Raw genomic sequence first — 27,406 nt, 5'->3', positions numbered from 1 at the left:
GTACGGCCGAGTCGACTTCCGCGCCGCAGTGGGTACGTATGAGTCACGTGAACGTCCGTATACGGACGAGTTAGAAGCCAATAGCCTAAGCCTTTGATCCTAACAAGAGCAAACAATGACACTCCGCCGGCTCGTTACGATCAGGCTAGCTTGCCAGCAACGACTGACTGGACCACCATGTCCTTTCTCGTAGGACCTATCTCTGGCGCTCTTGCCGCAGGAGGGGTATGTTCGTCACTCATACGGTGCTTAAGGTAACTGAGTGAGCTGTCCAGGTGTATTATGGTTTCTCCACCATGATCCAAACACGGTAAGAAACAATCTAACTTAGATGCCTGACCAGTTCGCGTACTGATGTCTCGCCTGCGTACAGAACCGAGCAGCACCGTACCGAGTGAGTGCTCTTTCTATATGACGCTCCGGAGACACTGGATAGTGGACACCCTCGCAAGTTGGGGCGCGGATCCATTCGATATGGATGGTATCACTCGTCGATCCCCGTCTGTTCTCCGCGCTGCTCAATAATTCTGCACTATCGCTAAACTTGCTTCTCCGTGTCTCTGTGCAATATAGCTGTGCTGACGCGATGTTACTCTATGTGCAGCTTGCGTACGCTCTCACGGCGAATGGTGGAAGCTGATACAGCTATCCCCGCACCGCCTCCTGCTTCAGAACGTATCGTTCAACGCCCGTTCACCACCATGCTCAAGCACCAGTGGAACACGCAAGTGGAAGCACTCTTCCAAGCTGCGGGGGATTATGACCAACGTGCGATTAATTGGGGACGGAGAGTGCTCTATGGAGGCGATGCTTCTGTTTCGGAAGGAACTAAAACGCACTGACTTTTACATCATTTGTGGATGTTCGTTCATTTCAGTATTATTCGCCCCGAGTCCTCAACGCCCGAACCATTCTAGTGTCTCCGACATTCAGGCGCACCTAAGGCGCACCGTTGTGCTTGTACAACGTGTGTCATCGTCCGAATGGTCTATGGGGACTTGATGCGTGTAACACTATGCGCGATAGCTTCATTGCGTTTATTCTTGGATGTCGTCCTCACTTATACCATCAGTGTATCCTGGTGGCCCCCCTTAAGCTCTGGATTTATGATGCACATGGCTCAACGTCTACAGTTGGTCGTTGATGTGGTGAGGCATTCGTTACGTTTATAGTGTTTCACTGGTACTATCCAACTCATTTCTGGCTACACCCACCAGTATCTGGATGCGATAACGGCGACGCAGAATTGGTGAATATGCTTGAAACATCCTCAATCTGCATGACGCGAAAAACTCATCCGTCTCTGCTTCTTGCCATCTCGCATCTATACTGCACGAGGTAAGTGGCGTCGTTACCCAACCTTAGGAAAAACTTACACGCTCCAGAGGCAATGACATTCGCTCACCGGAGTAACTTCTCTTTACGTGGCTTAGGAGCCTATACGACAACGCGCTAAGTGCGGAGATTAAGCTTGCCAGATGCTTCAGGGTATGCTCCATACCGCGGCCATAGAAGGAGCGGCAGCCTACCATGCGTTCGGCACTGTATTAGTAGTGGTGTCGTCATTGTGCCGTGTCTGCTCCGGAATGTCATTGACCCCATGCATGCAGGATCGACGCAGTGTTGCTACGGCCGCCGCCGTTGTCCGTGTTCTTCTACTCCGAGCCTCGTGACATGTCTAATGGCATGGCGCATGGCGCAGAATATGCGCCGATTATTGAATGAGTCTGACATAGCCTCGCGCAGCTCATCCTCGACGCCTCGGTATCATCCTCGGAGAACCCAAGACATGCTCCCCGTCTCTGCATCCGGAATGGTCGCTCCAACGTGTTGCATGCCGCAGTCGTGCTTTTAGCCGGCCCGAGCATACAGTCCGCATAGTAAGCATGCGGGTTCTTGCAAGTCCCCGCCAATAGGTACATGGTTAACAATAGGACTCCGTCATAGGTTGGGCCCTTCGGGTGGCCGACGGTTTGCCGACGGTCGACTCTCAGATCTCAGGGACGGCGGTGTATAGAGTTTCGATCGAGGTGTTTGAGTCCTCGGATCGGATCAGATCATTCCGGGAACTCTGCTCAAAGCCAATGAGGGCGGCGACAATTGTCAGAGACAACGCCAGAGCCGGGTCTGGTCAATTCGATCGGTATGTCGCGCGGTCCAAGAGTGCTCATGGGTGTTCGGTGAATAAGGTACATGGAGACTCCTGTCATGTGCTTCATCATGCTCACTCTCGTATGGTCCATAGCACGAAGGGTCGGTGTCTAGCCTGGTAGTGCGTGCAAGCCGGGGCGCTCCACGCGCAATAGCAATACACTACCTCAGTCATAGCGCCTCATAGCGCGCGCCCGGAACGCGGTGAGGGGCAAGAATAGTTGCCAGACGCTGCTACCTATTCGGGAGAAGACGATGTGTTGTGCTCGACGAGCATACGGCGCCCATCAGAAGGGGCGAAAGCAGCGGGAACGGCATTCGCCCGCACATCTCAGGATTGTATGGGCTTCGCGTCTCGTACCCGCTGTCCCGGGTCATCCGCACTGATGAACACCCTTCTCAAACGGCTGGACGTGTTGAATGCCGCTCGACACCAGCCCGAGCGGAACAACCAAGACAGCCAGGCCATGTGCTATTGGTACAGTAAGCTTCCGCCATTTCGCCCTCCTTATGCGTTGTTCATACCGGCCTCAATCTAGCATAAGTGACGTTTTCGTTTTCGCGAGAATGTTCGCCAGACTTTACGCAAGCAAGTGGCATACACGAAGGATGTGTCCGTTACTGCACAGCGCTCGACCGAATGGCTTCATGGTGCACAGATACAGCTATCTGCAGCAACATACGGAATCTAATGGCATGACTTCCTCTGCTGCCGCTCCCCAACATTGACAGTACGTTTAACCGGCTCTCCGCCATACCGTTTCTCAGACGCACGATGACGTTTCAGCAAACTTTATGGCCCAAGCGCGCTGATGTACGTTACCCAGGAAGGTAGCTTGAGCGTTCTGAGGTTGCGACATCTCAGCGAGCGCGGTAGTTGTTGGTAAGTACACGGCCGGAAAAAAATCTGGAGGAATCCTATCAGCGGAGGTACCGTGTAATTTCGCGCAGTCCCACCTGTGAGCAGCCTGCGATCTGCATGCGATCTGCTTGCAATTCAAGGTCGGCGTTTTGCCCTCGGGTTACGTGTGCATATATCACAGAGTACTTTGATGGACCCGAGGGTACGGTACACCTACCTTTTTGGGTAGCGTCAGGTGACGCACTCGCAGCGACAGCGAAGTCCGAGGCGAGGATAACTTACTGGAGTGGTGAGCAAGGCTGCAAGGGTACTGTGATCATAGAGACATTATGAATTTGCCCGAAATAAGATTTCCTATATCCTCACGTATTCTGACTTCCGCGTTGAGAACGCGCGATACATATGTAGCATGCTCAAGAGTCAAGCTAGTCAAGACCGGACTTGCACTTGAAGAGGTTGTATGGGCATGGATGATATTGACATACATATACAAGCCGTTGAGTCTGCTAACAATGCCAGCATGGCTCAGTTGGCTACGACGTTGCCTCCATCTATCTACCATACCGGGGTTCGACTCCCGCTATGTTTGACCTATTTTTACAGTTTCCCCTTGTCCTTATGGCCGGCTATGGTTCCCCTTTCTGGTGGGGATTATGTCACAGCGGCCCACGTGTAAGACCTACAAGCAAACCACAGGCCCGTCCTGCAGGTGCGACATCACCCTTGATTCACAGGACACCGTCAAGCTATCCGTCAAAATATCATCATTCCCCTGCGGGTGCCTCGTTACCCGCCCTACGGTTGCCTACTGGCAGATTTCTGCCCGTGTAGACTTCGGTCTGGTCTCGTAGTCGCCTTGCTGATTTCAAACCGCTGCTGACAGACATCTACATCAACCTAGCTCCAGGCCTTTGCCGAAGAGCTGTTTGCATCGGTCTCGCACGAGAAGTGCACAAGAGCTTGTTCAGTTCATCCCGAGCCCTGAGGACGGGGAATGCGACTCTAGTATCCTTGGTTGCAGTTGTGCACACAGAAGCCACCGGTATCGCATAACTAGCCTTGTCGTAAGGAAGTGAAATAATGTCAAGCGGCGTCCGCGGCGCATCGACCTGGGCCTGTTGCCATAGCGTGTTCTGAGGAAGCCTCATCGGGTTTGCAACATCGACAGAATGATCAACCCCTCGTAGTGAAATGGCGTCGCTATCAAGACGCTTTGCAAGATTGTATCCGTCGACGGGGTCATACATCCGATTTCGGACCGGGTATGGGTCCAATTGTTCTCCATGTGGATGTGGTACGTTACTGAGATTGATCTTAAGTGCCTCGTATGGCCGAGCCACCGGCTAGTTCGGGACAGGTTGGCACAGGGTTCCAAATTCAAGTTGTGCAGCCACAACCCCGCAGCACGTTGCCTTGCGGAAGCCGAAGCGGTTCGGACCCCATGTGTAGTATGATACGCTTCTGCCATGAAACTTCCATACGTCCAAAGCGGCACGTATCCATCCGCCTATAAAAACGGACTGTCTGTCAACGACCCAGCAGCGTCCCCTCTAGTGAGCTTCAACGCCTGTACCGTCTCCTCGATATGCGGTTCCTCACGACCGTGGTCGCTGCCAGCATCACTGCGCACGCCTTCCTTGGGGCCCTATCGCAGGAGGAGGTCACCTCTCCTGCCCCAGGAGCCCAGCCGTTCAGCTACGACCTCAACACTGGTCTCGTCGCGCAGTTGCAGGTATCCGGAGAGTCCGCGCCCCAGCTCGAGTACACGACTGAGAATGGCGCGCCGTATACGAACCCGTATGACGCCTGGAAGATTGGTTCGAATGGTATGCAGCGGCGAATATGCCCTATTGTGGCCCGGGTGCTCACAATGCCTTGCAGGGCCTCTGCTCTTGGAGGACTACCACCTGACCGAACTCTTCGGCTCGTTTGATCGCGAGCGCATCCCTGAACGCGTCGTTCATGCCAAGGGCGGTACGTATACCACCCGAACCACTGATTCATCATGATGTTGTAGCTGATTCTTGCGCTTCTCCTCTAGCGGGTGCACATGGGTACTTCCAAGTGACCAATGCATCCTTCTGCAAACAGTATACGATGATGTACGAGTACTATCCTCACATCAAGTGTGGTCCACATCACTGATCCTTGTTTGGCACAGGGATATGCTCAGTGAGGTGATACGCGCACCTCGTCACACCCGATCCGCTCTGCTGATACCTCTTTCTAGGATGGTCTGAAGACGCCCGTAACCGGTACGTCGTTGCGTGTCCGCTCGACGGAGAAGCTGACGATCGCGTGTTCCTGCAGTCCGCATCAGCACCGTCGGCGGGGAGACGGGGTCTGCGGATGAGGCCCGTGATCCTCGTGGATTTGCGGTCAAGTGAGTGAACGCCTGGGGAGCGGGTCAGTGCTTGGTGCTAAACATGGATCAGGTTCCGCACTCGCAAGGGTATCCTCGACATTGTGATGAACAGTATGTTCCACGCTGGGTCTGTCGATGGTATCACATTGATGATTGGCGGACCACAGACACGCCGGTGTTCTTCATTCGTGACCCATCCAAGTTCCCGCACTTCATTCACGTATGTCCGCCATTCGTGTGCCCACGACGAGTGACCTTGACGTCGACATGCCGGCCACAGACGCAGAAGCGTAACCCGCAAACGAATTTGAAGGACAAAGAGTACGTTCACTGGTACATGTGGACGTAACGGCACTGACTCTCGGTGTTACGCAGCATGTTCTGGGACTTCCTCAGCGCTAACCCGGAGTCCTTGTATCAAGCGATGATCTTGTTCTCCGACCGCGGCACGCCCTACGGGCTCCGACACATGGATGCCTGGACTGGTCATACCTACCGGTACGGCGAACCGCGGCAAGGAGTGTCACACCTATTGATGCACAATTCCCTCAGATGGATTCAGACTGACGGTTCATTCCACTACGTGAAGCTACACTTTGAGACCATGCAGGGGGTCAGTGGCGAGCCTATCAACATATTTGAGATATCACTGACCTACTTGTCGTCGCGTAGGTCAAGAACTTCACCAACGCAGAGGCCACCGTCATCCAAGGTACGTACGGCTGCGGCTTTGTGTTCCAAGCATTTTCTGACATAATAGGGCTGTACGAAGGGACGAATCCGGACTTTGCGACTCAAGATCTGTACGAAGCAATTTCAAACGGGTCTTACCCGGGATGGACGGTGTACGCACAAGTCATGGCTCCGGAGCAGGCCGAAAACTACACCTACAACGTCCTCGATCTCACCAAATGAGTAGTACGTCGGGCCCTGACAAATGCTCCCGATTCTTACCTTCCTCCGAAGGGACTGGGACGGAACCGTTCCCAAGGTCGAGATCGGGAAGATGTATCTGACCCAGAACCCGACGAAGTAAGCCGCAGTTGAAGGTGCATGCTGTGATCGGCGGGAGCGGCGCTGATCGTTGTGGTCAGCTATTTCGCGGAGGTCGAACAGGCCGCGTTCTCACCGTCCCACATTGTGGACGGATGGGCTCCTTCTGCTGACCCGATGCTGCAGGCGCGCCTGTTCGCCTACTCCGGTATGTACGCAGAGATGTTGAGAAACGCTCATGCTGACAGTCGATGCAGATACCCAGCGATACCGACTGGGTGTCAACCACATGGTGGGTCAAGCTCGCATCATACCATGACTTTGGAAGCTCACTTTGCATCAGCAAATCCCCGTGAATGCTCCTACTGTCCCCGTTGGTGAGTTGAGGCCACAGCGTGCACGAGAAATAGTCTCACTCCGATGCTTCAGCCAACTGGGAACGTGGCGGTCATATGAACATCAATGGCAACCAAGGTAACAGGCCTAACTACATGTCCACGATGAGCCGCCTTGGTCTCTACAATCGAACCTACACTCTCGATTCCCACCAGCAGTGGACGGTGCGTACTCGCTTCAAGTTCCCCCGTTTGTCTCGGTCGATCTCACGCTGGGTATTTGTAGGGAGGTGCTGTGCAGTCGCTTTCCATGGTCACGGAGATCGACTTCTCCTGGCCGCGGATCTTCTGGAACACCATGTCTGATCAGGACCAGCAGAACTTGATTAGGTGAATCTCCCCGCAGGATCGCCGGCGTTCTCACAGCTGCTGAGGACGTTCCCACCCATCTAGCAACGTGGTTGGCCATCTCGGCGAAGTGGTGAGCCAGGAGGTCCGGGAGCGACAGGTTGCTCTATTCAACCATGTCAATGCCACACTGGGTCAGGCCATCGCGGCAGGTGTCGGCGTCACAAGCATTCAAAGCTTGAACTTCACGTATGGGGAGACGTGGCTCAACCACACTGTTTACAGCACGGACAGCACGTTGAACTTCGTCTAGAGTTGAAGCATAGCCCCGGAGGCTCGGAGATGTGGGACATTTGAAGGAAGATCATGGACTTGGACAATCTACTAGTATGATGTCTTAGCATCATCAGTATCCGATTCTATTCGCATTGGTGATTGATTCCATGCGCGGGCGAAGACTCTCAGAGCGATTTGCGCTTCATGATGCGTTGCGATTGACTCGTAAGCATGTCACGATGACGATTCGTCTGAACGCTCGAATGTAGAGTTCGACGGTGAATAGATTCAGGATCTGAGATCATCAACCTACCGGAGCTTGCCGTATGATCCTGTGGCTGCCCTCGCTAATTCGGAGCCCGGACGTACATAAGTACCACTTGCGACGTATCAGCTAGCTACAGAACGCTTCAATCACTTGCTCAAGCCTCTTCAATCAATTAGTCCAGTTACCTCCGACATCTACCCGTGTACCTCATTGACGGAATTACTGTCCTACACCTTAATTGTGGTTTGGCGGCAATGACTGGCACTCAGGGTCGTAGTAGGGCCCGGGGGACGTTGCCAGGTATTGCTATGATGAGGTTGTCGTTACCTCCACTTGTGGACTCAAGATCTTGCTAGTGACTCGTACGTAGTGTCTATGTCCATATCGCTTGCGCGTGGAGGCATGGGAGGAGATAGATATTTCTCGCTGAAGGGTCGGAGCGTACACGGAGGTCCTGTGGGCGCGAACAGCTGTTAATCCTTTGCTAGCGATACGCAAGCACTCCGGAAGGGGCAATGGGATTCTGCTTGCTGTCGTGAGGGTGTGTACCGCGCATATTTCTTCGTCGTCGCCGGTTGATCGTATCGCACCTTCCAACAGGTGTCTCTTCGACAGAGCTTCAGCGCCTGCCTGTCTCGATGAGAAGGTGTCTCGCGAAAAATTCCGACCGTCGCTCAAGTACTCCAGGTCGGTCGGCGAGAAGTGAGCCCCATGTCCACTCTCTTACAGGCTGGCGTTGTCGATTTATGCGCCACCCTCCAGGTCGTTGGCCGCTTTTGTCAGACGCAGAATCAGCGATCGCACTTGTGGACGTGGTGTGCTGACGTGGAAATTGTATGCGCCCCGTTCGCCATGATAGATAGCGGCATTCAAACTTCACCGTAGGCGCTGGAATGACTTCGCGGTGGTACGCAGAAGCTGATTTTCAATGTGTCCGCGAAGATGCCTCAGTCAATGCGCAGTGGCCGATGCCGTTCAAGTTCCACCTTGAGGGCACGGGAACCATCGCGCCGTGTACTGCAAGTCTGGGGACAACCTTCACCAATCTCGGTGAGGATGACTGAGACTCTTGCTAGATGCATGCCGACTGCAAGTTACCGCACCGTGGCCACCTCCTCCTGCCGTTGATCATGAGGACAGGATTGGCCTTGGCAGCCGTTCACCTGGTATTGCAGACACAATTTGACTCATTCTAGCACTATGTTACGGACCCTGACAATGTGAGTCATGTCCGGCTGTACTCCGCTTTCTGACTAAAGAGGCTGTGCGCAGATGTGGCACAGACATGCTAACGCGGCTCAGGGGGCACGGACAGTGTTTGTGGCATCCGGTGAGTGGAAGTCGGACACCGCGCGCACGTCTTACGCAACCGGCTAGACTTCGATGGCCAGGCCAGACACGTCGCTGGGGGCAAGCTGTGCAGACCGAGAGTTTTGTATGCACTGGTCGTCGTCGAGGCTTACGAGAACTCAATTGCTGGCCGTCCCGACAAAGTCTCGGGCCACAGCTGCGTCTGTAATAGCGATTACGAAGCGCGCCGCTGACTTGATCCTGAGGTTTCTTGTCCGGGATTTGACAATGATCGAGGAGCGATTGCTGGGCCCTGGCTGGACCAATGATATTTTTTTTCTGAATGCCGGAACCAAGACACTGGACCCGATCACTCGCATGTTCGCGACAAATCAAAGTTTGGACCTCGAAAGTAGTTTATTTGGGCCCCGCAAGGCGTCGCCGCTTCCGGGCACGGTGGTAGCAGAGTAGACACGCGGGGCAAGGTAGATTGAACCAGAGGGTCCTGGCAGATCCCAGAACCCCGCGGTCGCCAGACGGGCGAGTTCGACGAGCACTCGAACCGTCTGGAAAACCCCAGATCCCGCAGTCCCTGCCTCACCGCGCCACTTTCTTGCCCAGACGCAACTCCGACGTCCCAGAACGGACGCGATCTGCGAGGTTCGATGGTCGGAGATAATCGTTGGGTCTCCGACCGAGGCGGCCCGAGCGCTGGGCCGCAGGCGCGTTCCCGGACCTTTGGCTGAACTCCACAGCGGCGATCGCGAAAGTAGCTATAAAACCCTGCGCTGCAATATAAGACCGTCAGCCTCGTCGATGCTGGCCATCTGAACGGTCTCCCCTATGGCTACCCGGCTTAGCAGCTCTTCCACCTCTTCCCACCGGCATTCACTCTCAGCCCAGGACCGAGTGAGTGGTACATATAAGCTCCAACTCCAGAACCCATCAATCTAACTCACCGGCGTCTAGAAGGTTCGGCCAGTAGGATCGTCCTCGCGTGTAGGCCGGCCAATCCGCTTTGTAGGCGGTCAGTTCGCAGGACGTACGCTTCGAGCCGAGCTGAATGAACTGCAGAAGGCAGATCTGGGCCGAAAGTGCGTTCGTTTCACTACTCATCCCGAGGTGACAATTGCTGACGACTTCTTCCGCGCTGCAGGTACGCCCGCAAAGATCGCAGGCCATTGGACCCGCCACCGGTCGTCCAGTTTCAATTATTCGAGGTGTTGCACGCCGATACGCCGTCGCAAACCGAACGAGAGTTCGAGGATTACGAGTGCGTGTGCTCCTATGTTTTCTGCTGATGCTGGGTTCGTTGTTCACATCCTTTTCTTCAGCGCAATCAAGAGCTTCGGCGTCCTCTGTCACGTTGACCTCTTCCCGGTTCCAGACCAAGATGGAGACGAGTCTGATGGCAGCGAAGAATCAACGTCCTCACAGTCGCAGGCGAGTACAAGCACCTTCCACCCCCAGGCCTTTCCTGCCCCCTCGCCTGCGCCGGGACCGTCCCGGGCCAGCTCAAATCCGTACCATTCAATCTACTCGCCTCCACCTTCGCCCGGCTCCTATTTCATGCCTCAGCTCATGCCGTCATCGCTGGCTCACCACATCCAATCGATCCCCGCACCGCTCCCGCCGCCCGACATCTTCCCCTATCCGCTTCCGACGACCACGGCGGCGCTGCTGCAGTCGTTCACCATGCCCGTAGCAGCGCCGTTACCACCTTTAGCGCCAGAGTTGTCCCTCAACCTCCCAGGAGCGTCCTATGATCTTATGCAAACGCAGATGAACCAACACTCAAGACACGGTGACGCGTCTCCCATGCACGGGCAGTCGCATTCTGGGCCTCTCGACCCCGACATAGTTGCCTACATGGGCGACTTTGCGATCCGAGAGAGCTCGAAATGCACCGCGGACCTGGTGGGCGCAACCTTCGTGCAGTCCTCCGGCCTGGAGTACAAGGGCAAGAAGGCACTCATGTTTGTGTTCTCGGTGAGTGGTATTCTTGGCTGGACATGGAGCGCGCCAGGGCTGACCCATCCCGTTTATCGCGCCAGGATCTCGCAGTGAAGACGGAGGGGACGTTCATACTGCGCTACCGCGTGTTCAACATATTCTCCCAAGCGTCTGGGATTGACGTACCCATTCTCGCGCAATGCTTTGGTGGGCCGTTCAAGATCTACCCGAGCAAAGAGTTCCCGGGCCTGCGCGCCTCAACGGACCTCACGAAGGTAAGTGCGCAGTCTCAATCGCATCTTTGAACTGCTGACGACAGGTCAGCACATATCCCATTTCGGGGTACGGCTGAACCTGCGTGAGACCGAGCGCAAGCGACGGCGACACAGCGAGAGCTCGGCGGATAGGTCACAAGATAGCGCGCCGCCGTCTTCGGGCGAGACGTCGTCCAAGTCACCGAATTCGACGTCCTCCGGGACGACAAGTGATCGCAGCGAGTCCCGTGGCAAGGGCAAAGATCGCGCATACGACATAGACGGCATCAGCGAGACAAGCAAGGACGACTGACGATGCACCAAGGCAACTACACCGCCGCTTCACGGGTACCTATGTGTCTTCAATCGGGGTTTGTGCTCAGGTTTTCCGTACACGCTTGCAACAGGTCTTGGCCATAGGTTCGGACATCCAAGAGCACTGGGGATCTAGGATCAATTGTAGAACAGCATATCTTACACACGGGTAATACTCCTCGTCTGGGCAAGTCTTGATACACGGACGCACGGACTGCCGATGGAGTCGAGTCCAGGCTGGTTCTTGGGAGGCTCCTCGGGATACGTACCTAACCGTATATCGGGTAATCCGCTCTCCATCCGCGCAGCATATACGGACGTGTGGATGGAGGGATAGACAACGTGCGCGGGGGCGAAGTCCAGGCGAGATTCTTCATGGTGTGCTTGATAGTTGTATTACTTTACCATCGTGTATCCATACTACACTTGCATTTGTAATACGCGCAGCCGAATAATGTCTCAACGCAGTGCATGAACGAATCGGGAAACGGGGCAGATTACGGGGCACTCACCACGGACGTCTGGACCGTGCATGTCACGCGATTATACGCTCGCCTCTCGGGCTTCCTGATGGGTAAGGACACAGCAGAGAGGATTCTTTGCGGAGCTACGTCAAATGCGGTATATGGAGATTGACCAGTGGACTCAGCTTCTGCGACGCAGCGACTCCTTATATGCGCCAATGTGCAGCAACACTGAGTACTGATGGCCCGTCCTTCTCAGGCGCACCTGGACGTAACGCAAGACTTGGCCGGTCAGACGTTCGAGTTGCCGGTCTTCCTAAACGATTGGACGAGTGCACTGGTGCCTCGATCTGACGTTCCTACATAGAGGCCAAGCGCGGCCCGTGTCACGCCTTGTCTCCAGCGATTAAAACTTACCAAGACTAGCAGATGCGGTCGTCACCTGCAGGAGAGGAGGAGGAGATGAGATGGTGTTTGTCGGAGGTAAGAGGCGAGTGGCTGGAGGATGTAATAGCAGTCATGAATTGGAGTCTGGGTCACGGTGTTCTGGATTGCCACCCTCGCGTACAGCGGCCACACTAGTAGCTCAACTGCAGAAAATTACAGAAAAGCTTTTGTGTTTTAATCGCAGTCTAAGACAATGCAATTTTTGACTACATATTGCTGGGGTCGTGCGCATTGACAGTTGCACTGCACTGGCAGCAATAATAAGCTGTGGGCAAAACCACGCAAGGAAACGGTAGACAGCGAACACGCCATTGCTGTGATGCTACCCGCATCGGGAATGGCAAATATGAAGCAGTGTCGTAGCAAGAAAATCTTCATCGAGTGCACTCGACGACTGCATGAACTCACGAGCCTCCAACGATGCAAGAGAACGAACGCGTATCTCGCCATACTACAACAGCCCATTATGCGCAGAATCATACAGAAAGCTTGCAACTAGTATACAGTGCTCCCCCGCAGCGTCGACGTAGAGCTCATTAAAAGGTCCGGCTCCTCCTCCTTCACAGCAGTCCCTTGGATCACAGCCAGATCCCTCAGATCTTTCTGCAATATCTTCGTCAAGTGCGCCAGCCCCGCCTGCTCTTGCTCCAGAATCTGCAACGCCCGTCAGTCACGTTGAGCACGCTATTCATCCAGCGAACAACACACTGACCTGTGCGATCTGCTGGAGCCCCTCCTCGTCCACAACGGCCCACTCGACGCCGCCCGTCTTGCGATCTCGCTCCCGCGCCGCCGTGACGGCGCCAACAAGCGCCCAGAGCTCGTTCAGCTTGCCACGTATCCTGCCCGTCCCACCAGGTCGGCGGATCTCCTGATCGATATCTTCCAGGGCCGTGCGGAGGGCCTCTTCTTCTGGCCGGATCGCGGACGAGCGCACGGCGGGTATCAATAGATGCAGATGCTGCACGACCTTCAGCACGCGATGCGTGAGCTGCGTCTGAAGCGCCGCGGCGCGGTGCAGGCGCGATGCGTTCGACAATTCGTGTCGCTGGGCGAGAGCTTGAATACGCGTTCGGAGCTCCTGTAGATGATTGTCAGGGTGTGCGTGCGGATGCAGAGTAGGCTCGAGACTGGCCTTCAGCTTTTCTTGGTGCATTGCGGCTTGTTGTGTCTGCGCCTCTACACGTTTTTGCAGGTCATCGAGGCCGTTCGCAATCACGGGGACAAGGCTAGAGACAAACGGTGAGCCAGCTGGTAAACTGCTGAATCACAGTACGGAAGCTAAAGTACGACATACCAGCTCGGATCCGGGTTTTCCCTGACGGCTTTTTGCCATAACGCATCGTTTGTCGCGTTCGCAGGGCGCCCATACAAGTGTACTTGCGATGGGTCCACGAGGTTGTAGAAGTAATGCTGCGCCGAGACATCAGAATGGACGCGGAGAACACAGCGACACTAGCGTACCTGGAACCGACACTGCGGCGACGCAGGGTTCCACGCGTGGTATATGCTCTCGATCCGCTGCTGCAGCGACACAAACTGCGATTGGGCGTCTGCCTGAGTCTGCCCGGCGGGCACCAATGCGCGCGATGAGTACAGATTGCCTTGTGTGGCGCCGAGAGAGCCGCCTAGCGTGCTTCCGCCGAAGAGCGAGCCCGTTCGTTGCTGTTGAGGGGCCTGGCCGAGAGTCGAGCCGCCGAAGAGCTGGTTGGTGCTGGGACCTGCTTGAGACTGGTTTCCGAAGAGACCGGGGACCGGATTCGGGGTAGTGGTCGTGCTTCCGAACAGACCGCCTGAGGTTGCTGGCGCTGGGTTAGCGTTTCCGAACAGTCCTCCACTGGCATTAGTCGTGTTCGTGTTCGTATTTGTCGAGCCAAAGAGGCCGCCACTCGGAGCAGACGTGTTTGTTGAGGTATTACCGAACAAGCCACCGCCCGTCGTGTTCGTATTTGTTCCTCCTGCGTTCCCAAACAGCCCGCCTCCCGTCCCGCCGGTGTTGCTCGACGTGTTTGTGCTGCCAAACAGCCCGCCCGAAGGCTGGGTGGTGTTCGTTCCTCCGGTCGTGTTGCCGAAGAGACCACCTCCAGTCGTGTTCGAAGAGCCGGCATTGCCGAACAGCGGGTTTCCCGTGGATGTTCCTGCAGCAGGTTGGTTACCAAAGAATCCTCCAGTGGTCGGCTGTGCAGACGTGTTGCCAAACAAACCTCCACCTGATTGCTGTGTATTCGCCGTGTTGGTACTCCCAAACAATCCACCTCCAGGCTGCGTGTTCTGAGTGTTCGAGCCTCCGAACAATCCTCCCCCACTCTGCTGCGTGTTTGACGGATTCGGGTTTCCAAACAATCCTCCACCACCTCCAGATTGCGTGTTCGTCCCGCCAAACAAGCCTCCGCCCGTCGTGCCTCCAGTCTGCTGGTTCCCTCCGGCGGGCGGGTTCTGCTGCTGATTGTTTCCAAACAGAGACGTACCACCTGTTGCAGGTTGTGACGCGTTATTGGTCGAACCAAACAGACCTCCAGATGGGGCGGGTGCCCCGCCCTGCTGCTGAGGCTGCTGGCCCGGATTCTGTGTGTTCCCAAAGGAAGAGAACATATTTCTTGTGCTCTTTCCGTCGCTAAGAATGAATGAGAATTGGTCTATAAAACGAGAGTATCATTTCACCTCCGAGCAACGCGTCAAAGAACAAGAGTGGCTCAACGCCCGACGAGGGCAAGTAACTGCGTATAAGCGCTCGCCGCTACAGCCCGTTCGTGGAACACCACGATCACGTGCACGTGGCGACGAGTGTAATCGCGCAGGGGGATGCGGAGACTCGTTCTTTGTCTATTCCATCTACATAGCTTCAAGACTTCCTCAACAGGTGGTCAAATAAACAGTAGCGTTGCCAGGTTTCTCCCATGACTCAGACACATGATCCTCAGCTGGCAGTGCCCGATAGCGTTTGCTTCCTGGACGTAACATGTGCGCCATGGTTCCCACCTACAGAAGACGGTAAGTTATATAAAGGGTTGGTTGTATCGTATCTCATCCGCACCATCCCATCGTCTTAACCTCCAACATGCCGAGCACCAATGCAGGTAATTCCAGCGCAGGTAATCACGCAGCTGGTGTGAGTTGTCCCAGTATGCTTTTCTCATTCCGCACACCTCTGAGCGAGAAAAGAATGCTGGCGCAACGCATCCCAACGGCAAGGCCAGGATCCCCATTAAGAAAGTAAAGCGGGTTCATGGTCATAGAGAGGAGATCCCGTTACAGGCGTACCGCGATGCAGGAGTGAACGTCAACCGCGGCTGGAACACGCTCGTGACGCCTGACGAGGTCGAGGAAGCGAGCGATGCCTGGGATGCTAGAGGCATCCTGCACGACGTGGATACGCAGTGGGGCGCGCTGCCTGGCGGCGGGGCATACGAGGAGAGTAACGACTACTATGCATCAGGAATTTACGACTTCTATTGAAGGATTACGAGTAGTAAGTACGTCATGAAGCGCTGCTCTGGGATGCACGTCGGTCTGACTGTGTTTATTAGCTTCATAGGCAGCGTGGAACATGTACGAGTAGTGGTGATGGTGTATTGCATAAGAGACTGCGTTCGCACATTGCAGACCTCGCCGTTCGTGTTATCGCAGGGACATACATTGCTACATGCATCATTTTACATCCGATCCTCAAGCTACATGAATAACTTAATCGCAATGGGACAAGTCTAGAATACACGCAGCATCTTTCGCACCATGGTGCGGAATGTGCTGATATAGATAGGCTGTTGAGCGAATCCCGTCGGCCTGAGACTGCACATCGCAGGTGCCAACTGAGCCGCGGTGGGTGAAGCTGTGCCAGTTGCGCCAGCCGCTCCTGAACTTCCTGTTGCAGACGCGCCGGACCCTCCGGCTCCGGACGTTGTGCTGCTCGATACGTCGGCCGCGCTGTATGAAATGTTAGTGAACAGTGAACTTCTATGTGGAAGGAAGGCACGTACGGGCAGAACGTCAGAGTATAGTCAGCATTCTTCGACGCGTCACAAGTCCACAAGGCAGTACCACTCGACTCATCGTACGCAAATGCGTAAGCGTCGGGGCAATTTCCCTCTGGTTGTATGGTGCATCAGTAATGTCACGTTTGTCATCTTGTTTGTGCCACTTACTGAAGAAACTGTAGTAGTCGACACCAGATGACGGGCAGGTCGCTGCGGTGCTGTGGTCCCCAGAGCAGCAATTTGGTGAGTTGCCTGCCAGTACAGTATAAGGGTTGCGGGCCTTCCTGATGAGCGATGTGAGACTTACTTGAATCGCCGCCGAGGTTGGCACCGCAAGCACTCATGCAACCGAGCACCGTGCCCGATGAGTTCGTTGGTCCCTTCAGGGAGTCTGGGCCTGGTGGCGACATGGGAGTCAGGATTTCAACTGAAAGCAACAGGGGTAGAGGACTTACAAATCGCGTCGAGATCCACTGGGCAGCTAGCCACCGAACAACCGACATTGTTGGTGATCGCCAGAGGCACATTGAAACCATCGACGAGCGATACTGCATAACGTCATGGCATCGCGCTACCATAGCACAGCCGATAGACCCTACGTACCGTCGTAGTAATCGTTGCTGCCTGCGCTCAAGGTCCATTCAGCCAGACTTGCTGGAGTGTTGCCTGGAGCGGTACATTCCAGTCCTCCGCTGCACGAACCAGAAAGACAGGTCTGGCCGGCGCTACTGTTACTGAAGTCACAAGCCAGTCTGCCCTGTCGATCACTGTTACGGAGTATCGTATGTCGTGACATAGTTCCGACGCACCCATATCCGACCCGAGTCCCAATCATTGGGTACCGAGAAGCTTACGGAGGTGTGAGGTGGGGCTTCCCATCTGCATGTTCCGATACGTGAGTATTCTAGTATAGAGCTCGGACTTGACTCACCCAGTGGGTTGGTCTGGCGTGGAGCCAGACGATCCGGTGAAGATCTAGTCGAGGTCGTGATCAGTAATCAACCTTTGTACTTACTCATGTGGGTGTGCGAGGCCCGTACACGAGCATTTTTACGACACACTTACGGCAGGCCTGGTCGCCAATATGAGCTTCTCGTCCGACTATCGCGAGGTATTCAGAAAAACAACTCACCATACAGTATACGAGCAGTTGTTCGCTACCGTGAAGGTCCGCGCAGAGGCTAGCGATACAGACCCAAGGATAGGCACGTAGAAGGCATAAGTCATAAGGAGTGGCATTGTCGAGTCGTAGTGTGTTGTTGTGGATCTCAGCGGGTGCGTGGTCGGTATACTAATACAAGCGGGTATGATCTTGGGTGTCGGGCGATAGGTGGCTGACCGCGGCCAGTGTGTGGTTATCACGGCAGCCTAAAAGCCCACGCGCAGCCACGAGAACTTCACGCTGCGCATGCACGCTTGCGGTGCCAGTGGAGTGAGCTTGCCTCGAGGTGGTAGGACGGAACAAAGATAGTAAGTATTAAGTAAGTAATTATTACACGCGTGTCTACGCGTACGGACTCCGTACATGAACGCACGTGATGCGCGATCTGTGCTCGTCGCGCGACCGACTCGGGCTCGGACAACATCCCATCTTCGATTCCTCAGAGCCTCTTCCCCAGGCCTCAGTTGGTGCGGAAGTTGCTCTTGGAGTGCGTGTGGCTCGTCGTCGCAAATCCTACTCGGCTGTTTCCAACGTCGTACACGGTATAGAATCGCTCCAACCACCCCATGCCGTTTATGAAGTCGAGGCCGCTGCCGGCGACTGCCCCGTTGTCGGACACGATCAGGTAGATGCCATCCGGGTCGCCGCCAATGTATTCGTTCAACTATATCGCACTGGTAAGGATGGGCATGCGTGGAGCGCGAGGGAACGTACGGAGCGAGGCCAGAGTTGAGCATCTGGTGTGAATTCATATACGGTCTGACAGGCTCATGCGGTCAGTTTCACTATCCGATGCGGGACGTCCAACAAAATTGCTCACGTCGCCAATGCTGAAGTACAGACTTTCGAGTGCTTCGTATTGCTCCTCATCGATCTGGAGCAGCCCGGTGGTCTGATCCATGGTAGCACCCGTCATATTCTGATATGCGTCGAATGCGTCTGCAAGAATAGTCACCACCTGGCCGTGTCGAGCCAGGCTGTAAGAAGTACGCACTCGTTGCCAGTAGGAGGAGCGTCGTTCCAGTATCGATAATGCCTGCCGTAGGGCTGAGAATTTCTGTCCCGCCGTACGTCACGGTCTGCTCGATGCCTACGTAATGACTCGCGGGGCTAGTCGATGTTATGTTGCTAGTCCCCAGTACTGTGAGTCTTTGGTTCAATCGTCGAGAGCTCAAGCACTTACACGTAGTTTAAGGTCCCTTTGTACTTGCGTTCGTCTATTCCACCGAAGGTGAGCTCTCCATTCATCTCGGCCTGCGTTGTGGAGGGAGTGAATGATATCCCGATCTCGTACGCTTCCAGGAGGCCTTGCTTCCACGCATTGTCCACCACAGTCGGGACACACTCGTTCAGCCCAGGTAACTGAGTACCTGTAGCGTACCTTGGGTAAGAGTCCTAGTACGCATATTTAATCTGGGAGACTTACCACAAGTAAGGTCCTGTGGCCCGATGCTGTCATACCATGTGAGTAGGTCAGATTGTACTGAGCAACCTATGCATGAGCCCCTACCCCATGATCCCGTCTACGCCGTCAAACCCTGAGGAAACCAAGGCAGCACCCAAACCTTGCATTGTAATTGTGAGCTCAGGCCCCAGGGAGATCTGGTCCATGACTTCGACCCCTGGAATACAAACGTAGGTCAGACACGCTCAGCCTCTACTACCACATCCACTGCGTCTAACATACCTCCGAAAAAGCCGGACCCATACGAGACAAACTGCGATAGACTTGTCAGGCGACTATCCGTTAGATATCTCGAGTATACTGACCACTGTGTTCGGCGTTACCACCGTCGTCTCGGAAAACACGTAAGGATTCGACATGTTCGCGCCGGCCCAGGTATTAGAGCTACCCGTGTCAATGAGAAGACTATCTAACAGACGACATTCCTCAGCACAAGATATGCGTCATGAATGGAAGACTTACAATTGGTAGGCGGATCCCCGATTTGCACCTAGAGATATCCATTAAGCACACGCCTTCTCCGTGCAGAGACCACGTACATTTGCTGTGTAACTGACGATCCTCGACGTGGCATCGACGTTGACCGCGGACGCAGCCTCGGTAGCGGAGCTGACCCCGACGTACTTGCCTTGCGCGCGATCGCGGAGGAACTGCGCTCGCGCCTGGTCGAACTGGACGATATTGTTACTGCTCGCGTAACCGACGCGCCGCGCGAACGGAAGGGTGACCTTGGATGCTTGCGCCGGCGGCGACATAGACCCGGCGAGCATGTCGAGACCGAGCGGCAGGTCGGGTGTTGGCGCAGCCTGCGACGGTCGAAGCCATGCGAGGGCGAGGAGCACCGGGGCAGCCGTCAACTTCATGATTGGTACGCGTGATGTTGACCGTCGTCTCTGACTTGTGGAGGAGGGGGAGGATCCTCGCTGCCATACTCTGTTTCTTATATGGCGGCGGAGGCTGACATTGTGCGCAGACTGGTGAGCCTAGATGCAAGCGATCATTTCGGTACGGACTGGGGATATCGGGCTGGATGCAAGCCGCATCCATGTTACCGTGATCGAGGTCAGCCATATACATTGATGAACCTAGTAGGTACGCGATGTATCTTATATGCACAGAGGGTACTATGAGCGTATATAATGGTAGCAAATCGGGTGAGGGGCATAAGGTGAACGTACAAATCAGCGCGAACGATGTAAAAAGCAATCTTGGTGGAAGCATAGCGTGATAAGTGGTGTACTAGCAAGATAGCACGAAAGGGTGAGACGACCCCGAGCAAAGCAAATCCAAAGAATTTGACAAACCGAACATCTAGATCGCCGCGTTGCAGTTCGGGCAAATCACCGGCGGCTGGTACATCCACGTCTCGTTCTCCAGCTCCTTCTCGCGACACTGCCAGTACGCATGGTAGGTACGGTGTCGCATACCGGAAACCCACGCCAATTCTGTCACAGCGCTCCTGTGGATCCAGGGCCGACCAGCTGTCATTGATCGACTCATCGGGTTCAAAGGCAGCATAGACCAGCTGACGTGCAAGAACAACCTCCTTCACATTTCCGGCTGGTCTCCAACCATCTTGGGCTGGACCCGGGCGGCAGACAATGGGGCACTGGGATATGCAGACAAGGGCTGGAGGGAGATGTGCGAGAGCATCCAACCGGGACATCTCTGAATGTGTCATCTTTCTGGGCTAGACTAGGCTCGTCGAGTCTGAGCCCGATGAACTTCCCGTGCTGTCTGATCCTGTATCAGATCCTGACTCCTCGGTGTCGCTTTCAACAAATACAACGTTCTCCACTGAGTGCAATGGGAATACTGGCGTCGTATGAGCACTTCATTGTTCAAACACAGGCAAGAACGACTTGCCTTCGCACTGTCCAAATCGCAGCATACGTCCGAACGTCCTTGCGATCTTTGTTTGTTGCGGCGGCAGCGGGTTTTGCCCTTCCATCATCGAACCTGTATCAATCCTGCGAAGACGATTCAAGAACCACAGTAAGGCTACCTTAGTGCCTATGCAGAGCAAAGAGAACTAGGAAATTACACGCACAAAGTTGACAATAGAATGTGTATAGGTCTCCGCTCTCGAGGGCTCGCGGTCGCCAGCACGGCCAGCAAGTTGACAGTTTTGTAAGAGACAATTTCGGCAAGGACACGGTTGGTTCAGCTTCAGCAAGGTTGAGCAGCGGGCCTGAATGCAGGCTTCGTTTACGTTTCCGAGTCGCGGCCGTTTGCGCCACCGGCGCGTCGCGGGGATGTTGCGCGTCGGTCAGGTGACAGGTCAGTGTCGTGTCGACCTCCTTCGACCGTGAGTCGTGACATTGACAATCGCTTTTTCCCTCGACGCTTTTACGTTGTATACCAATACTTTGAGTCATCCTTAGTCTCTGCTGCGACGATGTCAGAAATAGCGCGTAAAAGGCCCCGTGTCTCACTTGATGCCGACGCAGAGCAGAAGGTTCTACAAGATCATCCCGCGCTTTATCACGACGACGGAAATGTTATACTCAGCTGCGGCAGCACGCTGTTCCGCGTCCATCGCTCGATTCTATCGAAACACTCGCCCGTCTTTCGCGACATCCTCGAGCGGAAGGAAGACACTAAAACGGAGATACTACGAGGATGTTTGCATGTTGCCCTAGAAGACACAAAGGAGGAGGTCGAGGCGCTTCTGAACGTTATTTACGATGGCTTGTGAGTTTCAATCCGTACGTCAAAACGAACTCATGAGTAGAAATGACCCATCAGCCGTGTCGACTTTCCGGATCTGACGGTGGTCAACTTCCCGACCCTTTCGAACATCTTCCGCATGGCCACGAAGTACCGCATCGACCGTACGCAGACAGACATTATGAACAGGATGAAGCAGGAGTGGCCGTACGACCTAGACAGACGCGATGCACGCACTCAGGCTGGCCTCCGAATCCAGCAGCAACGACAAGCTGCGAACGGCGCCGCCAATGTTAACGTAAACGCCGCGCTCCTCGAGCAAGAGGAGCTCGCCGTGCCGCCCGCCACCGCCATCGCCCTCCTCCGCAGCGGCGGGTGCACGGACAAAGAACTCCTCGTGCCACTCTTCTACGCCCTTAGTTGCAGCGCCTGGCAGTTCGGCGGACCTGCGGTCGGGCACCATATTGCGTCGCTGTCGCATGCAGACATCGAGCGGTTCGTTGTCGGCCTCGAGCAGATACGCACTGCATTTGCTTCATTGGCGATGACGATGCCCGACTCTAAACATGTCGCCATACCGGCATCACACATGCCATGCTACAAAGGTGTCTCACCCTTTTGGCAGGAGGCACTCACAATCAAGCTGCAAGCGCAGTATGCCGACGCGGCGCGGCGCCCTATCGAACTGTTGAAGGACGCCCTCGCCCTCGCCAGGTCCCCAGGCTGTCTGGCAAAGCATGGGCTTTGTCCGACGTGCGCCGCTTTGGTTGTCGCGTATCTTGAACGCACACGGAACGAGTTTTGGAGCAAACTGCCGACGTTCTTTGGGCTAACGTAGATGCTCTCTCCTTCCCTCACCATTCACTCCCATGCAGACAATCTATAAAAATACCTTACCAGTGGCCTCCTGGGGCTTGGCCGATCCTGCACTCGCTCGATGGACCACCGGTTGACCCAGAACTCGTCCCACCAAGTGTCTCTGCACAGACTCTACTCGTATTGCCTCCATTCTCACCCATCGTTCATACATCGCATCCTCGTCTATTGCTAGTGGCTCTGATCTATGCTACCTCATATTGCTCTCCAATGTCCGGTCACAACAGCGTCGCCAATTCATGTCATCTTGTACCATTCATTATGTACTGTATATACTGTAAACATCCACTGATTGCTATCACACCTAACGTGCTTGTCTCCGTGACTCGCCTACGCTCATGCGCCGGACATGACGGTATAAAGTTGGAAAGGGCAAACACTCCCGGTGCGTACCAGGCGCTGCACAGTAGAGAGTACATCTCGCTGAGATGCACGGATATCGAATTACTCATGAAGAAGGTATGCGCGGCAATGACATGACTCAGATGCTATACAAGAATCCGGACGATGCGACAAGTCCTACGAGAAAACCAGAGTGTGTGATATGCAGTACAATGCGTGGGGGCTGTGTTGCAATGCGCTGGAGCTAGTGGACCGACCGTCACTGTCTGTGCGGCAAAAGTGAAGTCAAGCTGGGCTGAGAGGACGCGGCCCCCAGCGCACTGAAAGCGTGGCCAACCGGTGCCCGCCCGACTGGCACCGCTGGGGGTTTCCTCCGTTTCGCTGGCGGCGGAGGTGCCGCCCTTCGATGCGGCTTCGACGCCGTCGACGACGACGAAGACGAGAGCACAGACACAGGGGAGTCCGGCGGGTGCACGGGCGACAGCGGGCTGGCAGGCTCCATCACCATCGACGCCTGTGCAGCGGGCGCGGACGTCGGCGACGCGTAGTCGTTCCGCTCACGCGTCGTGAGCGTGGAGAACGCCGCCGTAGTTGCCTCCGTGTCCATCGAGCCCGCGCGGTGTCGGGGCTTCGGCACAGACGAGGTCGCCGCCGAGGTTGACGCGGTGACGATCCGCGGGAGACTCGTCGTGCTGTCCGCGCTTGGCTGCCGCAGGCCCTCGAAGTGCCCTCCGCGCGACGTCTTCTGCTCCGACGGCCGACGGGACATGCCGTTGCCCATGTCGAGCAGATTCTCCGCGCTGCGGTGCCCCTTGTAGTTCTTCCCGCGAATCGAGTTCGACCGGTCCGGCCGCGTGGTGGTCGTGGGTGAGTTGATGCTTTGTGGATCAGAGAGGATGGAGGTGACCGATAGCGCGGGGCTATCGACACGTCTGGGCGTGTCACTCGACTTCTTGCGGAACTGGACGCACCAGTCGCCGGACAGGCAGCGCAGGACGAGCCGCTTCGTTGTGGGGTCGATATCCCGGATGGACTCGTTCTCGACGAGTGACTCGAGTGTATGCACGATCTGGGCGCGTTTGTATGGCATGGAGCGCAGTTGGGTCTTCATCAGGAGGGGATGTAGCACCCGGAGGTACGTATGTCGGAGCTGTGGCGAGTCCGTCAGTCGATGACGCAGCTACACAAAAAGATCACACACCGACTCGTTGTCTTCATCAATGTTGCCAATTTCTCTCAGGAATACGTCGACCAAGACGCAGAGATCGTTGGTGTAGAAGTACTCGGACATGCCTTCCGTTCGAAACAAAAGGTAAAGGAGCTTCAGGACCAACAGTTGCATGCAGAGATCTTCCGGACTTCGACCTAGAAGCTGGTAAGCCCCCAGTAAGTGATGCGCCCGATAATGACTCACTAGCCCGATTGAGCATGAATATCATGTTCTCGCCGAACGTCATGCTTGACCCTCGCCGTGCCATTAGCACCTGCAACACACGGTTGTCGTTCTCCGTCTTGTGATCTCCGTGATTGTGCTTGCCTCCCCCATTCTCTTCATGAGAATGTAGCGCAGCGACCATAAATTGCTCGTTCAAAGCAACCTGAAACTAGTCAGCGAAGACCGGTATGAATCACACGAGCACTCACGATCAACTTGATCACTGAGTAATTGAACGTCTCGTCCTGCATGTGCCGAGTCTGCTCAATGAGATCGAACAAATAGTCGATGAAAGAGTCGCTGAAGTTCTCTGGTCCCAAATGAGCGTCAAGTGTGACAGGCGACTCGCACTGCCCTCACCTAGATCCTTCATCGTCATCTTCTGCACTCGACAGACTTCATAAAGAAGGCGCACAGATAGTGTCCGTAGCATGGCTTCGATCGGCACTGCGACCGCGCGCTGGTACCCACTCCCACCGGAACTCGCGCCTGAGAATGTGTCCTCCACGTCCGGATCAACGCTCACAAGGACATTGTCCATGAGAAGGGGGAGCAGCGGTTGCCAACGTTTCTGATCGCGCAGGAAACTTGCTTTCCGTCTGCCATAGGCCAGGAGGACGCCGTAGAGGATGAGCTGCTCATGAGGGTCTGTGGCCTGCGGAAAGGCCGACGGTTAGAGGAACACTGAGAGGAGGAGTTTGCACACCTTCAGCGTATCATCGCAAAGAATTCTAGTCATACGCTGTGAGTGGAACTGGAACAGCTCTGATGCAATGAGGAGGTCGCATGCGTGCTCCATCTGCAATGGGCTTTGCAGGTACTGTTCTGTGCGGGGATCAGGCTCGGCCATGCATATGTCGAAGATGTTTGTGTTCACCATGATATGCCGCGCAGAATGAGACGAAACGTCTCAAGGTGGCGTCTAGCCGTTCCAGGGTCAGGCCGTCTGCGACATTGAGCATGTCTTCCAGCTCTGTACATCGATGTCGTCAAGAATGCATGACTCATACGAATCATCACTACATACCTGACCAGAATTGCTGAGCATTCTCGATAATGTACACCACCCCGAACACATCCGCCGGCGGGACAGGCATTGCAAACGGACCTGTGCCACCTGCAATCTCGCGCACCGGAGACAGCTGTTCTTACCTGTACCCTATCCTCGCAATAACCGCTGCGATATGGCCCGTCTATGGGGCTCGACGGGAAGGCGTAAAGGGAGATAGTCGTGGTGGAAGACGACCTTGGTGTTGGATATATCTGGGCAGGATCACGTGTAGTGCGAAACAGGGTCGGCAAGCTGGAAGCGAACATAGCTCTACTACATCGCTTCGACCCCCGCTGGCCGACGTCCGCATCTCCTACGAGCTAGTCTCTTTTGCACAGGTCAGGTCACACTGGACAGCCTGACCAACTCTATCACGTCTCGCTAGCTTCAGGTTTGGAGCTGTTCCGGCACGGGACCGTAGTATGAACAAGCTCAAGAAACCTGACCATGAAACGGCACGGGATGGACGAAGCACACCTACAGCCAATGTGCCGAATAACGCACAAGTCGCTTCCTCCTCCAGAGCCCAGAGTCGTACCATGATGTACGCACAATCCGCCTTGGTACCCGCCTCAGGTTCCTACAGGTCGCAAGCTACGACCTCGGTCAAGACAGCCTTGAATTTCCCGCCAAGTGTGAAACCCACCACCACCGCGGAACGGTACTGGGCCGCACGCGCGCTGACAGCAGAGACTCTGCTCTCTGCACGCGTTGATCACCAAGGCGAGCTGCTGGCGTTGAGCACTGCGGAGGAAGAGAAGCGCGCGGTGAGTGTACCGTGTCTTCCAACGGATGTGCAGTCGCTAACGAATCGTGCTTCACCGTGTAGCGCGAAATTGCCCTTCTGCAGCGGCGGCATGAGGAACGTTATATGAGACTGGAATTGCTTGTGGTGGGATCATTCATGGATCTGTTGTGGTATGTCTTGACTTTGTACGTAGGTCTTCCTCGTGTGTTGCCTTGTTGCGACCGTCGCCGCAATCGTACATTCGCATTCTTCCTTGCACCATCACACAGCCACCGGATGGTCCATACCCACGCACTTCACGATACCCATCCTCTCTCCATTCACATCGGTGGTGAGTGTTTCACACGGGATCCCCCATCCGCGCGCCTGCATACGTACCCATCTATGCGCACCAGGTTGAACATGAGACGTCGACGCTCAACACGAGACTAGTCACTGCGTCAGCAGCGATCCTTGCCGTGCTTGCGTATGCTTGTTTTCGCTACTGGATGATCCACGGGCACAAGCGATGAGAGTATGGGATGAAGCAAGACGCTGCGAAATGACCGCAGTCGGATAGTAACATTCCTTCGCCGTCCGCCTTGCCTCCCGTCGGACCTTTCATTACGAGAAGTCCGTGCTTCGAGTATACATGGAAGTCCTGCCTCTATAGACTCCTCAGCGACTCCTCAATGCGATCGTTCCGCTCCACTGGGTCGAAGGGTGAGCGTGGCAGCGATTAGAACCACGCAAAGTCAAGTACATATGATCAGACTTGGAGATGCAGGTGCGTGTCTTTCATCATGAAAATGTTCCTGCCAGTGTATAGGATCCAGCCGGACTTTACATTAGTCATTGACCAGAGGTCCGACCTAGCCAACCTATGCCAAACCGACTTGAATGTCGCGACTCGCCTCGCTCAGCTCCCTCTCACCGGTATTTGCTAACGACGAGTACAACCGACAGTCTTCTCCACACCAATGCGCTGTGCCGCGATCCCGTGTATGGTTGTCAAGGGTGAACCTATCAGCGCTCCGTCACCGCAGGCAATGGAAGGTGGACGAAGACGGACAGAGACCAGTTGAAATTGCAATAGGCTCACACCCCGTTGCATTCCGACGTTCGACAATCCCAAGGCATATCTGACAGCGAGGGAAGCTGGAAGGGGTGCTGGTAACGTCCGTAGAAAAAGTATGTGGTATATCCCCGCGTTCAATCAACGTAATAAAAAAACAATGCATACTGATTGTGGACATTCAGGGCTCTCGGAAGACGGTGTACTGCGATTGGAACCAGCTCTCCTTTCATGGTATGCATTGTACCCTTAGGTCTTACCCTTGGATATCATGGTGGTCACCTTAGCTTCATGCGTCGCTACTTAAA

At 55.0% G+C, this 27,406-nt stretch overlaps 11 protein-coding genes across 11 annotated transcripts; 6 read left to right on the top strand and 5 right to left on the bottom strand.

Moving 5' to 3' along the window:
- The first annotated feature begins 126 nt into the window (after positions 1–126).
- Positions 127–1,619, top strand: C8Q71DRAFT_766217 (uncharacterized protein). The gene is made up of 6 exons (XM_047924181.1): positions 127–225; positions 276–310; positions 374–394; positions 1,073–1,148; positions 1,218–1,338; positions 1,386–1,619. Exons 1-5 carry the CDS (start codon positions 178–180, stop codon positions 1,251–1,253), a joined length of 216 nt encoding a protein of 71 aa, XP_047777237.1. The 5' UTR covers positions 127–177; the 3' UTR covers positions 1,254–1,338; positions 1,386–1,619.
- Positions 1,620–4,598: 2,979 nt separating this feature from the next.
- Positions 4,599–7,367, top strand: C8Q71DRAFT_797603 (catalase-like protein; the record flags this gene model as incomplete). The annotated part of the gene is made up of 18 exons (XM_047925756.1): positions 4,599–4,839; positions 4,895–4,987; positions 5,055–5,115; positions 5,175–5,190; positions 5,244–5,268; positions 5,324–5,396; positions 5,449–5,489; positions 5,546–5,598; positions 5,659–5,699; positions 5,754–5,876; positions 5,931–5,991; positions 6,051–6,090; positions 6,151–6,272; positions 6,370–6,410; positions 6,473–6,651; positions 6,801–6,931; positions 6,993–7,096; positions 7,160–7,367. 18 exons carry the CDS (start codon positions 4,599–4,601, stop codon positions 7,365–7,367), a joined length of 1,653 nt encoding a protein of 550 aa, XP_047777236.1.
- A 2,257-nt stretch (positions 7,368–9,624) lies between these two features.
- On the top strand, positions 9,625–11,883 carry C8Q71DRAFT_766187 (velvet factor-domain-containing protein). The gene is made up of 7 exons (XM_047924180.1): positions 9,625–9,797; positions 9,858–9,915; positions 9,970–9,982; positions 10,045–10,161; positions 10,223–10,877; positions 10,943–11,116; positions 11,166–11,883. The coding sequence occupies exons 1-7, from the start codon at positions 9,732–9,734 to the stop codon at positions 11,406–11,408; spliced, it is 1,326 nt and encodes a 441-aa protein (XP_047777235.1). The 5' UTR covers positions 9,625–9,731; the 3' UTR covers positions 11,409–11,883.
- Positions 11,884–12,742: 859 nt separating this feature from the next.
- On the bottom strand, positions 12,743–15,086 carry C8Q71DRAFT_766178 (nucleoporin complex subunit 54-domain-containing protein). The gene is made up of 6 exons (XM_047924179.1): positions 14,983–15,086; positions 13,786–14,935; positions 13,619–13,734; positions 13,457–13,550; positions 13,034–13,402; positions 12,743–12,975 (listed from the first exon to the last, which is right to left on the bottom strand). The coding sequence occupies exons 2-6, from the start codon at positions 14,911–14,913 to the stop codon at positions 12,817–12,819; spliced, it is 1,866 nt and encodes a 621-aa protein (XP_047777234.1). The 5' UTR covers positions 14,914–14,935; positions 14,983–15,086; the 3' UTR covers positions 12,743–12,816.
- On the top strand, positions 15,087–15,919 carry C8Q71DRAFT_766176 (uncharacterized protein). Its single transcript, XM_047924178.1, has 3 exons — positions 15,087–15,430; positions 15,484–15,794; positions 15,849–15,919. Exons 1-2 carry the CDS (start codon positions 15,380–15,382, stop codon positions 15,775–15,777), a joined length of 345 nt encoding a protein of 114 aa, XP_047777233.1. The 5' UTR covers positions 15,087–15,379; the 3' UTR covers positions 15,778–15,794; positions 15,849–15,919.
- C8Q71DRAFT_766173 (thaumatin family-domain-containing protein) lies at positions 15,920–17,779 on the bottom strand. The gene is made up of 10 exons (XM_047924177.1): positions 17,428–17,779; positions 17,361–17,367; positions 17,227–17,270; positions 17,105–17,174; positions 16,899–17,052; positions 16,751–16,843; positions 16,603–16,692; positions 16,464–16,547; positions 16,299–16,407; positions 15,920–16,245 (listed from the first exon to the last, which is right to left on the bottom strand). Exons 1-10 carry the CDS (start codon positions 17,532–17,534, stop codon positions 16,026–16,028), a joined length of 978 nt encoding a protein of 325 aa, XP_047777232.1. The 5' UTR covers positions 17,535–17,779; the 3' UTR covers positions 15,920–16,025.
- C8Q71DRAFT_122203 (family A1 protease) lies at positions 17,775–19,944 on the bottom strand. The gene is made up of 11 exons (XM_047916400.1): positions 19,462–19,944; positions 19,385–19,412; positions 19,228–19,331; positions 19,145–19,175; positions 18,968–19,079; positions 18,884–18,909; positions 18,641–18,827; positions 18,452–18,585; positions 18,278–18,396; positions 18,172–18,216; positions 17,775–18,121 (listed from the first exon to the last, which is right to left on the bottom strand). Exons 1-11 carry the CDS (start codon positions 19,783–19,785, stop codon positions 17,918–17,920), a joined length of 1,314 nt encoding a protein of 437 aa, XP_047777231.1. The 5' UTR covers positions 19,786–19,944; the 3' UTR covers positions 17,775–17,917.
- Positions 19,886–20,910, bottom strand: C8Q71DRAFT_122177 (uncharacterized protein). Its single transcript, XM_047916399.1, has one exon. The coding sequence runs from the start codon at positions 20,601–20,603 to the stop codon at positions 19,986–19,988; it is 618 nt and encodes a 205-aa protein (XP_047777230.1). The 5' UTR covers positions 20,604–20,910; the 3' UTR covers positions 19,886–19,985.
- A 62-nt stretch (positions 20,911–20,972) lies between these two features.
- C8Q71DRAFT_122353 (uncharacterized protein) lies at positions 20,973–22,554 on the top strand. Its single transcript, XM_047916402.1, has 2 exons — positions 20,973–21,616; positions 21,671–22,554. Exons 1-2 carry the CDS (start codon positions 21,321–21,323, stop codon positions 22,428–22,430), a joined length of 1,056 nt encoding a protein of 351 aa, XP_047777229.1. The 5' UTR covers positions 20,973–21,320; the 3' UTR covers positions 22,431–22,554.
- A 454-nt stretch (positions 22,555–23,008) lies between these two features.
- C8Q71DRAFT_122214 (uncharacterized protein) lies at positions 23,009–25,548 on the bottom strand. The gene is made up of 8 exons (XM_047916401.1): positions 25,273–25,548; positions 25,123–25,218; positions 24,952–25,070; positions 24,606–24,900; positions 24,455–24,555; positions 24,225–24,408; positions 24,012–24,175; positions 23,009–23,960 (listed from the first exon to the last, which is right to left on the bottom strand). The coding sequence occupies exons 1-8, from the start codon at positions 25,340–25,342 to the stop codon at positions 23,070–23,072; spliced, it is 1,920 nt and encodes a 639-aa protein (XP_047777228.1). The 5' UTR covers positions 25,343–25,548; the 3' UTR covers positions 23,009–23,069.
- Positions 25,492–27,009, top strand: C8Q71DRAFT_766143 (uncharacterized protein). Its single transcript, XM_047924176.1, has 5 exons — positions 25,492–26,063; positions 26,126–26,188; positions 26,238–26,375; positions 26,440–26,810; positions 26,900–27,009. Exons 1-4 carry the CDS (start codon positions 25,719–25,721, stop codon positions 26,554–26,556), a joined length of 663 nt encoding a protein of 220 aa, XP_047777227.1. The 5' UTR covers positions 25,492–25,718; the 3' UTR covers positions 26,557–26,810; positions 26,900–27,009.
- The last annotated feature ends 397 nt before the right edge of the window (positions 27,010–27,406 follow it).

Source organism: Rhodofomes roseus, assembly GCF_022264815.1.
Source record: "Rhodofomes roseus strain CIRM-BRFM 1785 chromosome Unknown C8Q71scaffold_14, whole genome shotgun sequence".
In the NCBI taxonomy this organism is placed as follows: Eukaryota; Fungi; Basidiomycota; class Agaricomycetes; order Polyporales; family Fomitopsidaceae; genus Rhodofomes; species Rhodofomes roseus.
This window is presented reverse-complemented; position numbering and strand designations above follow the sequence as displayed.